Source organism: Capsicum annuum, unplaced genomic scaffold (assembly GCF_002878395.1).
Source record: "Capsicum annuum cultivar UCD-10X-F1 unplaced genomic scaffold, UCD10Xv1.1 ctg78656, whole genome shotgun sequence".
NCBI lineage: Eukaryota > Viridiplantae > Streptophyta > Magnoliopsida > Solanales > Solanaceae > Capsicum > Capsicum annuum.
This window is the reverse complement of record NW_025889165.1, coordinates 1-13,792: the sequence shown is the minus strand read 5'-3', so window position 1 is coordinate 13,792 and position 13,792 is coordinate 1. Positions and strand designations below refer to the sequence as shown.

At 35.0% G+C, this 13,792-nt stretch overlaps 2 protein-coding genes across 2 annotated transcripts; both read left to right on the top strand.

Moving 5' to 3' along the window:
• Window positions 1-1,737: 1,737 nt before the first annotated feature.
• On the top strand, window positions 1,738-6,509 carry LOC107851231 (probable receptor-like serine/threonine-protein kinase At4g34500). Its single transcript, XM_016696174.2, has 7 exons — window positions 1,738-2,619; window positions 3,784-3,888; window positions 3,976-4,098; window positions 4,510-4,680; window positions 4,768-4,897; window positions 5,070-5,279; window positions 6,137-6,509. Exons 1-7 carry the CDS (start codon window positions 2,015-2,017, stop codon window positions 6,251-6,253), a joined length of 1,461 nt encoding a protein of 486 aa, XP_016551660.1. The 5' UTR covers window positions 1,738-2,014; the 3' UTR covers window positions 6,254-6,509.
• Window positions 6,510-10,581: 4,072 nt separating this feature from the next.
• On the top strand, window positions 10,582-12,949 carry LOC124894956 (cyclase-associated protein 1-like). The gene is made up of 3 exons (XM_047405444.1): window positions 10,582-10,987; window positions 12,023-12,191; window positions 12,265-12,949. Exons 1-3 carry the CDS (start codon window positions 10,706-10,708, stop codon window positions 12,513-12,515), a joined length of 702 nt encoding a protein of 233 aa, XP_047261400.1. The 5' UTR covers window positions 10,582-10,705; the 3' UTR covers window positions 12,516-12,949.
• The last annotated feature ends 843 nt before the right edge of the window (window positions 12,950-13,792 follow it).

Here is a 13,792-nt window from a genome sequence, read left to right as displayed (position 1 = left end):
AGGTTGTATCGGTCAACTTTGAGTTGTTAAGTGACGATTGACCGAGGGGGCTTCCATCATGTAGCTGGGTATAAATAAGTCAGTTAAAGATGAGTAGGCGGGACGTTAGTCTAGTGCCAGTGGAGTACGTAAACGAGGATAAAACACATAATTTTAACTGATCAATTTTGAGTTGTCAAGTAACGATCACTTTTTAAGCTCAACAGAAACAAATCATTTGTCTAAATGAAATTTACTCACAACTCTAAGCACCGTGAATGCATTTAGAAAAAAATAAAATTGAACAATAGCTTGATCTTGGTAAATAAAACTGACTAGGACTTCTCTTTGGTTGTTGCCTTCAAACTTTGCTTACTCAACACTCAAAGGAAGCCCTTCCCCAAAACCAAAAGACAAAAGCAAAGTAATTAATTTACCAACATCGATTGGCAATAATATACATCATGACTAATTGAGCAGGCATGTAAGTTTAAAAATCTCTCTTTTGCATTTATTTATTTAATTATTTTTACTCGGAGTCTCTTTTGCATTTATATAATTCTTGTAATATGGAGTTCCATAAATTAAAAGGTTGAACGTAACCTATGTAAGTGATCATCTTTGACATCAGAAATATGTACCGATAATATAATGTGACCACTTTTATAGTAAGAAACAAAGTAATCTTTTGGTTACTAGGAACCAACAACAACAACAAACCTAGTTTATTTTCACATGGTGAGGTCTAGAGAGGATAAGATGTATGCAGTCCATATCACTATCTTCGGAGAAGTTGAAAGACTGTTTCCGATAAACCCCCGGCTCAAGACAAGAAATAGTAATCAACTCCAAACAAAAAGATGACGATACATAAATACGTTACTTACAAAAGAAATTGATTACTAGGAACCATGTTAGTTAATTTATGTATTGTCATATTTAAAACTTATTTCCTACACCAAACGCGATAACATTAAAAAAATATATATGTAAATGATTACTCTCTCTCCCTAACGTATTACTACTTGTTTACTTTTACACGTTCACTAATTTATCCTTTAACTTTTCTAATACACTATATTTATGTGCTTTATCCATCAATATCAAAATTAACAATATCATAACATTTGAAAAATTAAATTAATTTTATCTTGATTTATAAATTAATAAGTAATTTAAGATAAATACTTTTAGTGATATGAATAAATAACATAAAACGAAAAGAGTAATACTATAAAAATTCTTCACAAGGTTAGTACAAAACACATTAACAGTGTGTTACAAATTATAATTGTTTAGATGAATCCAAAAAAAGTACAATATGATCGACTCCATAACCTTTGAGAAGAGAAAGATCATCGTCAAAGAATACAATGCAAGTGAAAGATCATCGTCAAAGAATACAATGCAAGTGTTGCCCCTTTTAGGTTATAGTTTCAAGTTTTGAATATAAAAAACTTCTTAATAGAGAGCATATATTTTGAATATTTCTATGCAATCGAATTTAAATTAAAATATAATTACGAGCATTAATAAAAATAACTTTTAATTAAAATAAAAAATAAAATTATATATAATAAATTTTTGTGATACAATTCTTCGTCAAAACCTTCCCATATTAAGAATTTTATTGCGCAAGTGCTTTTCTTTATACGAGCACCATACACGTTGATCAGGATTACCTAAAATGAGATGAGAAAGATCAATTCCCAGGCCCCTCAATAAAGCAATCAATGAAAATGGATATAAATATAGGATGATCAAAAAAATCAAAAGGACGATAGCGTCATTTCATCAACTCAAACGGTCTCTAATTTTCCTTTAGGTCCTCCCTCTCTACACAAATGTCATTTCCTTAATAACACTTCACTACACTTTCCTTCTCTCCCTTTCGCCCTTCGCCCTTCGCCAAAACCAATAACTCTTCACTGTTTATCAATTCTCTCTCTCTTTCTAACAATGCCGATTCAATATTGATCACGTAAACTAATCTCCTATAAACTTTGTCATACTTACTCCATTGTTGCCGGCAATAATGTCGGTTTCCGGCGAGACTCAGAGTTCCGGGAACTCTTCGATCACAAGTTTTTTCACTGCAAAAACTCCCATTCTAGGTCTGCAGCTGTATATTGTGATCGCCGCTACTGTTATCATTATGGTTGTTATACTTTTTCTCATTTGTTTACTAATCAGGCTAAATCGAACCTCGAAACGAAATTGCATAGGAAGTAAGAAGAGTTCTGGTTTGTTGCCATTGGTAGCTGATGTGATCCGCGAAAATAGAACGACCGATCTCAACGAGATTGGTGGTAAAATAGATAGGAAAAAGGAGGATGAGACTATTGCGATTCTACGAAAAGAAGCTCAGGAAGTGCTTGAGATTGAGTCTGAAGGTATAAAAGGAAGTTCAGGGAGTAATGAGTCGAGTACTAGTCGGAGTGATACATCATCGGCGATCTCTGGTTCTAATGAGTCGACCAATATTGGATGGGGACGTTGGTACAGTTTGAAGGAACTGGAGATGGCGACTAACGGATTTCGTGCTGAGAATGTGATCGGTGAAGGTGGATACGGCGTCGTATTTCGTGGAGAGTTACAAGATGGTTCAGTAGTAGCTGTCAAAAAGCTTCTAAATAACAAGTGGGTATTATTTAATTTTACACGTTTTTGCATGATTTATTCGTATATTTCTTCCAATTTGGAAAAACAAATAAGTGTTTCAGATGCATTTTTTTGGAAAAATTGTTTGTAATACTGGTAAAGTTGCTACCACATAAACAGAGTAAGTATATATTATATAATAGATTCTTGTGATTCAGCCTTTCTCAAACTCCATAGTGCCAGTTTTAGTGCACTGACCCTTTTTTTTTTGGGTTCATTTTCATGTTCTCTTCCCTTTCTAGCTGTTTGTTTGAGTTTATCAGCTGGTGTAGTGTTCTTGTTTGTCTTTGTGCTTAGTAGTCCTTGGAAAGGAATCCAATCTTCTTAGATCTGGATTTATATGATTATTTTTCTTTTTTTTGGGTCAAAGTACAATATTTGATACTCTAGGAAAAGAAAGTAAACGTTACTTTTGTTTTTTTGTTCTTTTTTATCCTTTCTTTTTCTTTTTCCTCTTTCTTTTTATTCTTTTTTATCATGTAACTATTTCTCCCTTTTTACTTTTTCCTCTTTTCCTTTTTCTTTTCTCTTGTACAGTCTAATATCTTTGCTAAAATCTAGTTGGTAATTGTGCTCAGGAATGACTTTACTTCCATTTAGGCCAACTTTTATTAGCCGTAATGATGTTTGCAACAGTACAAAGGGAAGTTGAGTACTTTTGCTCACAGTAATGATCTTAGGGGTCGTTTGGTAGCTAGTAAAGAGGTAACTCACATTGACAGCTAGTTAGGAAGTAAGTTATCCATGTATAAAATTAATATGAAATTTGGCTTGCAATTTGGAAATCGCATAATTAAGACATGTATAAGTTATGAGGGAATTGGTGTATTACCGTATGGCGGTAGAAGATGGAGAAGCTAATACCTACATAATTCTAACCAACTACCAAACGACTCCTAAGTTTTTGCATTACATGAAAAAAAACTATGATGAAATTAATTCATCACCTAAACAGCCGAATGGAAATTAGAACCATATTGTACAGATGTTGTAGTTATTACTTCAGTTTTTTTGTGCATGTGGATGAGGTGTTCAAAGGTCGCTATTTCTTTAATACATATTTTATGAATTTTCCTCCATAAAAGCTTCTACTTTGAAGTTTGAACCATTGCTGTTCATGCTCTATGACTTGATTGTCGACAGGGGTCAGGCAGAGAAGGAGTTCAGGGTGGAAGTTGAGGCCATTGGCAAAGTGAGACACAAAAACCTTGCGGGTCTTCTTGGTTATTGTTCAGAAGGTGCTCACAGGTAATTCATTACAGTTAATATTCACAAACATGTGGAAATTCCTGTCTGTCTTCAGATACAACTGCTAATCATTTACTGTATATCCAGGATACTAGTGTATGAGTACATTGACAATGGCAATTTAGAGCAATGGCTACATGGTGATGTAGGGTCCGTTAGTCCTCTAACGTGGGAGATTAGGATGAAAATCGCAATTGGAACTGCTCGAGGGTGAGATTTCTACACACTGTTTTCACTAACATTTCCTGTTATCTTAGTCCTTGTCATGAAATGAAATTCTTATTGACCTAAAACATGTTCTTTTATGTATAATTTCTTTGGAAATTACCAAGACAATCTTCTCTCTTTTCTCCAATGCTGATCGATAGTGTAAATCCACGGTTATAGGAAGCTTTGTATCTCCTAACAAATTCCTTCATAAATATCCTTTACAACATTTGTGATTAAAAGTTTGTCATGTGCGACTAAGCAACAGTTTAAGTGCACCCCTTATTCTGGGCTGCATACTTTTTTTGTGTGCTAAAAAAGAAAGAGATACATATATTTAGTGCATACTTTATTTTTCCTGTCTCATTCAATATCATTAACTGGTCTATTTTTTTTTTTTCTTTTTTGTGACAGACTTGCCTATTTGCACGAAGGTTTGGAACCCAAAGTTGTCCACCGTGATGTTAAATCAAGTAATATTCTGTTGGATAGGAAGTGGAATCCAAAAGTATCAGATTTTGGACTTGCCAAGCTGCTAGTGTCTGAGAAAAGCTATGTGACTACCCGTGTTATGGGGACTTTCGGGTATGCCCTTTCTCTAATCTTTCCAAACCTTTATAAGCAAGCACTAAGTAGATTATTTACGCTAATTATAGATAATTATTGCCACAGATATGTTTCTCCTGACTATGCCAGTACTGGTATGCTTAATGAGGGGAGCGACGTGTATAGTTTTGGTGTTATGCTCATGGAGATTATTACAGGAAGAAGTCCTGTTGATTATTCAAGACCACCTGGGGAGGTAAGAACAAATTTTCCTCGGTCATTTCTGCTCCCACTGCCAAAAATTTATAAAGAAAATACAAGGAGTTAGGAAGATAAGAACAAAAAGAACCTCCCCTTGTGGTGTTGAATCAGTTACATTGTGAAAGATCTTTGGGCATTATCTTGACATCATTACAAATAAATTGCAGATGAACTTGGTTGATTGGTTTAAAGGAATGGTAGCAAATCGACGTGGTGAAGAATTGGTCGACCCGTTAATTGAAGTCCATCCTCCTCCTAGATCCCTAAAGCGGGTTTTGTTGATCTGCCTTCGTTGCATAGATATGGATGCCAACAAGCGGCCAAAGATGGGACAAATAGTACATATGCTAGAGGCTGATGAATTTCCTTTCCGTTCAGTAAGCCATCTCACCCAGTGGCCTTTGATTGACTGAAAAATACTTTCTCCTAATTGTGGTTTCGATAACATGTCTTTGTCTGGACATTGATTTTAGTTGGCATATAATGTTCATTCACTTGCCATTGGTCCTTGGATTTCTCGGTTATAAAAGAAATGTGCATTCTTTGTATCATTTAGTTGTTTCTATTAGCAGCATAATCTGTTTGTCAACGCATAATATAGGTCATATCACTGTTTTTGAACTGTAACATTCCAATTGCTGAAATTGGCTTTCTTCCCTTTTACTGCTTGCAATCACTGAAACAGAGTAACCTTTAAAATCAGTTTGGTTTGGTGGTATGTCTTGTGTCCTTTTCCCAGTCAGTTAGAATTAGAGTGGTGGGTGCAACCAACTAGGTTTCAGTATGTTCACTTACCTTAGTATGGCCCAGTATCAAAAACACCAATAGCAAATTCATTGCCAAATCTTGAAACATTACTAGAGCCGCCAGACTATAGTGTGCATCGGCTCTTGGCTTTTTCATGTTTCTTTGGTATAAATCATTTTTTTCTTTACATTAAATACACATATAAATTTACAGTATCGATAAGTGATTAGAGGTATACTAGGAGTCTGAATCTGAATCTCTCTCTCTCTCTCTCTCCCCCTCCCTTCAATAAGGAAACATCAGATTCAATTTCTGAATAGCTTGGTTTTGACCTTTTTTTGGCAGGGGTGGTGTTGTGGGGGTTGGGGGAAGAGAGCACGCATTAGCTCCTTATTTTGTTGATTCACGATCATTGGATTTATATGGTGTAGTGAACTCTTTTTTCCCTTGTAATCCGTTTTTGAAATGATTTTTTTCTCTTCTTCAGGAACCTCGACTAGTCCAGGAAGGTCCTCTAAATCCACGTTTAGCCGGTATCAATAGACTTCAACTAGCTACTAAGAATGGGGCAGGTGATGATGATCAGAAACCTAGAGGAAGATGATAACCCTTTATTTTGGGATGAAGAGTTATACAGGGTATTTTAGTATGTATATTCTTTCGAATCATTTCCGCTCAGTCCCAGTTTGTTGTTTCCTACGGTATTAATTTTGTGTCCTGAGCTGTGCTTATTGCCTATGTAGGCTATATATCTTGGTCAATTTTGTATATAAACATAGTTACACTACACAATGTCCTTGTATTGACTCGGGAAAAACACTTGCATTATCTTAGTTATTTACAAGCTAGTTTTACTTGAAGCCAGTTTACTGTTTGTTACCGTGCCTACTATCACTTGCTTCTTGCTGTAAATTGTAATGAATGTAGTCATGACTTGGGAAATTCAAGTTAAGGCTCCTGGTATTCAATTCCTCATTCACGAGAATGAAATGAGTAAAACTTTGGGTCCATATTTATTGGCACATTTAATTTTTGTGTACTTTATTCTCGTTTTCAACAAGGTCTTTTTTTTTTTACATCGTGGTTCCTATGTTTACAAGGTCATCAAATGATGATCATTTATTGCATTAACAATAACAACAAACCCAATGTAATCCCAAAGAGTCGGATTTGGAAGGGATAGTGTCTGCATACTTTAGAGATAGAGACGTGGAAGTTCAAAATAATTTGGACTTCATTGCATTAAGGTTATTAAATTATATTTTTGTAACGAAAAATTTACTCAATTTTGTCTTAGTATCATAGGAAGTCGCTAAACATTATCATATAACCACAATGTAATTCATGAAATTAACTCCACATAAAAGGACTTTTTTAAGTACTAAACCATTAGACTATAACATCCCAGTCGGATAAGAAAATACCAGAGGAAGATACATGTAATGGACATGTACTTTTCATTATAGAGATTAAAACAAGTTAGAGGCGAGTAAAATGAAAACAACCAAAGATGAAAAAACCTTTTATGCCTTGCAATCACCAAACGCCACTAAGCATGGCGTAGACGTAAAATTTCAACAATGCATAGTAATTTAAGAATTTGCTATAGGAGACTTTTACAAGGACATTTAGATTGATCTATGAGGTATGCTTAAAACTGAAAAATAACCAAATGCGTTTGGTTTCCTAAAATGCTTATACCTTTTTTTGTGGTGTGTTTTATATGTCAGCAACATTCTTTCTATTTTGAATTTTCAAGCTTCACATTTTGCTCCGTCCCCTTTGCCTCCAATGTAACCTGCACGAGGAAGATATCAACCACATCTTCTTCTCCTTCCGCAAAGCATCAAGCTTCTGATGGCACTAGCTGCTGGTAGTTCCTCAATCCAAAACTTTGATCCACAACCATCACTATTTGATAATTGGCTTAACACTTGGGATCTTTCTTAGGGATAAGGCTTACAAGTTACAGAAGATGGTTAGGCTGGGAGACTGAAGTCCCTTCTAGCCTATGAAACATTTGGCTAAACAGAAACGTGAATTTGTTTAATAACAAAAACAATCTCATCTCCGTAGAAGCTACACTCCACTAAGCCACTGAATACCATTTCTTGATGGACAAAGGACATGAGGAAAAACAAGATTACTACTATCATCCACCAGAATGGAAACCTCCTAACCCAGGATCCTACAAGCTCAACACTGATGGAGCTGTCAAAAATCAACCAGGAAAAGGAGGGATTCAGGGGCGGATGCACAGCTTTACGTGCTGGTTCCTGGGAACCCATAACTTTCGTACGGTTCTTGAATTTATATTGAAAAAAATAGTTAATATATAAGAATTATAAGTTGGGAACCCACAAACAAAGTATGTTATTGGTCTAGTGGTAAAAATTATAAGTTATGATCCATTCTAGATTCGCCTCTGGAGGGATTGGAGGCGTCTTTAGGAACCACCTGGGAGCTTGGGAGTTGGGCTATATCAAAGCATGTGCTCATGTAATCTCCAACCAAGCCAGGCTTATAACAATTCTTGAAGGTTTAATAATAGCTATAGCTAAAAATTATAGCCCCCTAGAGATTAACACCGACTCAATTAAGGCCAATCACATGCTTGAAAATGATCATCCTCCCTATAACAATATTGTCTTCGAATGCAGATCTATGAAGCAAATGCTGGGAGCTTCAGTTCTCAACCACATATGCACAGAACATAATTGAGTGACTGTCTGTCTAGCAAAGGAGGGGGCTATGTCTTTAGTTTTTGATCAGCCACAAAATTTGAAAGTTCATCTAATGAATGCAGCAGTACATGTGACAACGACATCTTAGAAACTACTTTTCCTAGAAAAGATGTGATTTTTAATAGTAACAATTTAGCTGGCCAAGATGCAGCCCATAGTACTGATGGGACACCCCACGAACCTCTTGTATTAGCTACTTAAGTTAATTAATCTAATATTATTAACAAAAAAAAAAGTAGTATTCCAGATGAATCACAATAGTATAGAGTAAATACATATTTACACTAACTCATACTACCTCCGTCCCATGTCGCCATTTGACCAGACACGAAATTTAAGAAATAAGTGATGACTTTATACAGTTTACAAGATTGTCCCTTTTAAAGTTATTTTAATATTTACTTTTTTATTGACTTTTCTTAATAAGTGAGATCCACTAATGACAAAATGAGAATAATATCATTAAATAGTTATTAAATAAGGAGAGACGACACTCTTTTTGGGACGAATCAAAAAAGAAATGGCGACACATAAAATAAAACGGAAGGGGTACTATTTACGTTTTTAATGTACGGTAAGTACTTATTTACATAATATGACGTCAATTTTTAACGCTCATTTGGACATAATATGAAATCAGATTGATTTGATAGTACTAATGGGAAACCCCACAAACCTCTTGTATTAGCTACTTAAGTTTATTAATCCAATAGTATTTGTTATTAACAAAAAAAAAAACTATTTCAGATGAACCACAACAACATAGAGTAAATACATATTTACACTAACTCATACTATTCAAGTTTTTGATGAACGGTAAATACGTATTTACATAATATGACGTCAACTTTTGAGGCTCATTTGAACGTAATATAAATAGAAAATGATCAAAAATACCCTGAACTATTCGAAATGGATCAAAAATATCATTTGTTTGTTTTTTGGCTACAAAATATCCGCCTATTTGTTTTTTGTCTTAAAAATACCCTTCTATTAATTTTTTGATTCAAAAATACCCCTTTGTTTATTTTTTAGCTTAAAAATACTCTTCACTAACAAAATGCCACCAAGTACACGTAGATTAAAAAAACGTTACTTAATCAATCCACGTCAACATACACGTGAAAAATCACTCCATTTAATCCACCTAACAATTAACCCATTTTATTCTATTTAAAAATCTGATCCGATCCATATTCAAAAAATTCAATTATTCAATTTTTTCCTCATACCATCCTTATATTTCATTATTTTACATTTTCAAAGTTACGAGACTCACTCGAACAATTCTTGACCTCATCAACTTGTGATTGTTCTACATTGCAACTAAACTTTCACTCTCCAAATTCCAATTTCATCTCCAAACTACCATTCCTCTCACTATAATCAGGCTCCTCATTAGACAAATTCAGATAGGACATCCAGTAGCAATCCGAGCTCTTGGAAATTGAGTCAACTATTTGAGCATCCAATTGTTTAGGGTCGACTCGATTAAAATCCGATTCTTTCGAATCAACAATTTAAGGACCTAATTTTTTCCTCATCTTTCGCCTTGACCAATTCGAAATATCTGAATCCGTTACATGAAAAATAAGCAATCAAATTCTTTAATTTTTTTCCTCTTGGGTCATTTTTTTTTTTTAATATGGGTGGAGTTTGGGTCTTTTAAATTAAAAAAAAAAATGGATTGATGGTTAGATGGATTAAATGACGTGATTTTTCATGTGTGTTTGTTGACGTGGACTGATCAAGTGACTTTTTTTATTCACGTGGCATATTTGGTGGCATTTTATTAGAGAGAAGGGTATTTTTGAGTTAAAAATTAGTGGAGGGGTATTTTTGAGCTTCAAAAATAATAAAATGATAGATTTGAGCCAAAAAACAAATGAAAGATATTTTTAATTCATTTTAAATAGTTCAGGGATATTGTTGATTATTTTCCGTAATATAAATTTAGATTGATTTGAAATTAAAATTATGTCTGAACATTTACGAGTTTTTTAAGTTTGTAAATATTTTTAGTCCTCCAAAAATATAAAAACACCACAAGTACCAGAACTAACAGAGGAATTACAACGCATAAGAAGTCATAAGTCCCTACTTATCTGACACGTGTATGCCGAATGTGCACTCTTCTCCTTTCAGCATTTCCTATTCAACACCTTTAACAAACATATAAATACACATTTCTCACAGACGTAAAAACACTTTCTCCCACATCAAACACAACCAGATCTATTGCGTTAAATTCCAATTATAGATCTATAAGCTTCTAGAAACAGATAGAAGTAATCGGAACCTTCGCATTGCCAATGGAGGAGAAATTGGTACAGCGATTGGAATCGGCGGTGGCGCGGCTGGAGGCGTTATCAGCCACCGGCTTCCGTTCCGGCGGTTCCGTCGTGGCAGGTGGCGATGGTACGGCGGTTTTAGATCCGTCGATTATTGCATTTGACGATCTACGGTCGCAGTTTCTTTCGAAGGTTTTGAGTGCTGCAGAGAAGATCGGAGGACAAGTTTTGGATGTTAGTAAGATTGTTGAGGAGGCTTTTGAAGCTCAGAGAGAACTTCTCATTAAAATCAAGGAGACTAAGGTTAGAGAAAATCTCTGATCAGCTCACTATACTTGTCTTGTTCATCTCTTTATTACTAGTGTTCAATATTTTCAATTAAGTTAGGAGCAAGTTCTAAACTTCCCATTTTGTATAGCCTCATAAAATGTTACTCCCTCCGTTTCAATTTGTTTATCTGATTTTGACTTGACTTGATGCGGTGTTTAAGAAAGTAGACACTTTTGAATCTCGTGATCTTAAATTAAATATACGTAGAATGTACCAAAATGTCTTATAATCTTGTAGTCTTGAATGTGTCACGTGGAAAGTTAGAAGTAAAGAGTTGCCAAAAAAGGAAAGAGATATTCTTTTTGAAACAGACTAAAAATGAAATTAAGATAAATAAATTGAGACGAAAGGAGTATGTTTAAAGACGTTGAATAAGTCTTAAAAAAATTGTATAGTTAGACAAATGTTATGTTATATTTAAAATGGGAAATTCCAAAGTCTTCTTTCTCTTAAGCTCCATGTTGAGTTAAGTTAAGTTGCATAAAGTGGAACTCAGGTTGCGTACAATTACAGAATTGTGATTGTAAGTTTTGTTTAATGATGTGCATACAATAGTGAAGTTGCAAGGATTTATGTGATGCAATATGTATGTATGTTTTTTTTTTTTCATTGTAGTATCCCCACGTTGTTTGAGCTCCATGAATAATCTCTTCCGTAGTCTCTTATTTGAAGCTTAGGAATTGTTGCTTGAACCATGCGGAGATAGCAGAATTTCAAATGGAATTGTGCTTGTTTGTTATCTTTTGATAGCTGAAAAAGTGATGTGCTGTCCGGTTTTTTGATTGAACTTCTGTAGTTCGAGAAAGAGGTGTAGACTTTGTCACCTTGTATTTCATCATAGCAAGTTAGAATTTCTATTTTCTTACCTTTTGCTTGAAATGTTTGCGGTTTATGTGCTTTAATTAGTGAAAGCACAGGAAGATGCTGCCTAATAGTCCGTAAAACTATTTTCTTTGTCGAAGATGCTTTTATTTGTATACTGGTTCAATTTTTATCTTGATTGTGTAGAAACCAGACAACTCAGGTTTGGTTGAATTTCTCAAACCATTGAATGATGTGATCGTGAAAGCTACAAAAATGACTGAAGGACGCCGGTCTGATTTCTTCAACCACCTGAAATCTGCTGTTGATAGTCTATCGGCTCTAGCATGGATTGCCTACATTGGAAAAGACTGCGGTGAGACACTTTTTGATCTTCTCACATTCTAAATCAGATGGCAACTGTTGAATTTCTCATTTTTCTTTTCTAGGAATGAGCATGCCTATTGCATTCGTGGAAGAAAGTTGGCAGATGGCTGAATTTTATAATAACAAGGTAATTAGATCTTTTAGCAGTTCAGATTCTCCTCCCAATTGCTCTCTCTGTTGGTTGAAGGAATCTTTCACATGTATTTACAGAACCTGGACAAAATTAGGTGGAGAAGGGACTCTAGTTTTGTTATCCCCTAATTTTTGGCACGGTGTGGTGGTTTTTCGTTGTTTCCCTTTCTTCATGGATTGAGTTACAGAACCATTTTCATGCAAAGAAGTGAATGCATTATTTTTGTCACCCACCTTTTTTCTTGTCCTTCCTCAGTATTTTGGAGGCTGCGTCTTGAAACATGTCTCTTGAAAGTAAGGCTACAGTTATTGTTTCCCATATTAATGAAGGGACACGCGTAGATGGAACTTCCATATTGCCAGGAGGAGAAATTAGGAAGATATGTAAAGTGCCCTCATATTTCATTGACTTTTCTTTGTGGTAAATAGGGTTGAGGACTTACTATTATTGATGTCATACTTGAATTAATAGGATACAATTAATGATTTCCCATCTGAATGAGTGGGCGTATGTAAATTCAATTTCCATATTGTCTAGAGGAAATAGTTTGAAAGTATCTGAAAAGACGCATATGTTATCTTTTATGTATTCGGGTACAAGAATCTGTAAATAAGAAACACAAACTTCAACACTAGTTCAAGTCCAAGACAAGAACACTTATGAAGTTCTGTAACACCTTCAACACGAGTTCAAGTCCAAGACAAGAACACTTATGAAGTTCTGTAACACCTTCAACACTAGATTACGAATAATCTATCTAAGAAGTGTGTTAAGATTCAGAAAAGAGATGAAACAGAATTTAAGACCAAGTCCTCCGAATTCACGGAGTGTCCTTAAGGAATAATTCCCCTCACTGTACCCGAGGTTTTGGAATCTTCGGAAAAGCCATGTCTGTTCGTCGAAAGAATGTGTCTTTTCCGAACAGGCATATCATTTCATGAATCAGTGTGTCATTTCGTTGAAGGGTTGCATCCCTTCGTTTCAGCACTTCACTGTTTCGGAATCTGCATGCATGCATATAAATGGAGTATCAAAACACAGGAAAAAGTTGCGTTTTTCCCTTTGGTATTTTCGAACTGAATTTCTGAATTTCTGTCAAATAAATTTTGTCCAAAAAGATAGATCTCATCGATCATTTTCCAAATCCAAATCCGAAGCCGAAGCCGAGCCGAGCCGAGCAAGCGACGACGTCGACGGCGCGAGGCATCTCTTATTTCTTGCCTCACTTACCATGTGAAGTAAGTGTCCCTTATTTTAAACACTCACAAGTTCTCTTCTTTCATCAATGTGGGAGAATGAGTGAACTTTCCAATTTGGGAGTACACTTTCTAAATTAGTATCTCCCTTCTCTCCATCATTTTTCCTCCATTTTTCATTCACACTTTTTTCATATACTTTGAACCTAACAATCCCCCACATGAATGAGAAATAGCTATTTTTTTTTTCGTAAAATTTTT

Coding starts and splice junctions, on each gene's coding strand:
- LOC124894956 (XM_047405444.1), top strand. CDS start 10,706: ATGGAGGAGAAATTGGTACAGCGATTGGAATCGGCGGTGGCGCGGCTG. Junction 10,988..12,022: donor TTAAAATCAAGGAGACTAAG/GTTAGAGAAAAT, acceptor TTGATTGTGTAG/AAACCAGACAACTCAGGTTT. Junction 12,192..12,264: donor CTACATTGGAAAAGACTGCG/GTGAGACACTTT, acceptor TTTCTTTTCTAG/GAATGAGCATGCCTATTGCA.
- LOC107851231 (XM_016696174.2), top strand. CDS start 2,015: ATGTCGGTTTCCGGCGAGACTCAGAGTTCCGGGAACTCTTCGATCACA. Junction 4,681..4,767: donor CGTGTTATGGGGACTTTCGG/GTATGCCCTTTC, acceptor TTATTGCCACAG/ATATGTTTCTCCTGACTATG. Junction 4,898..5,069: donor ATTCAAGACCACCTGGGGAG/GTAAGAACAAAT, acceptor AATAAATTGCAG/ATGAACTTGGTTGATTGGTT.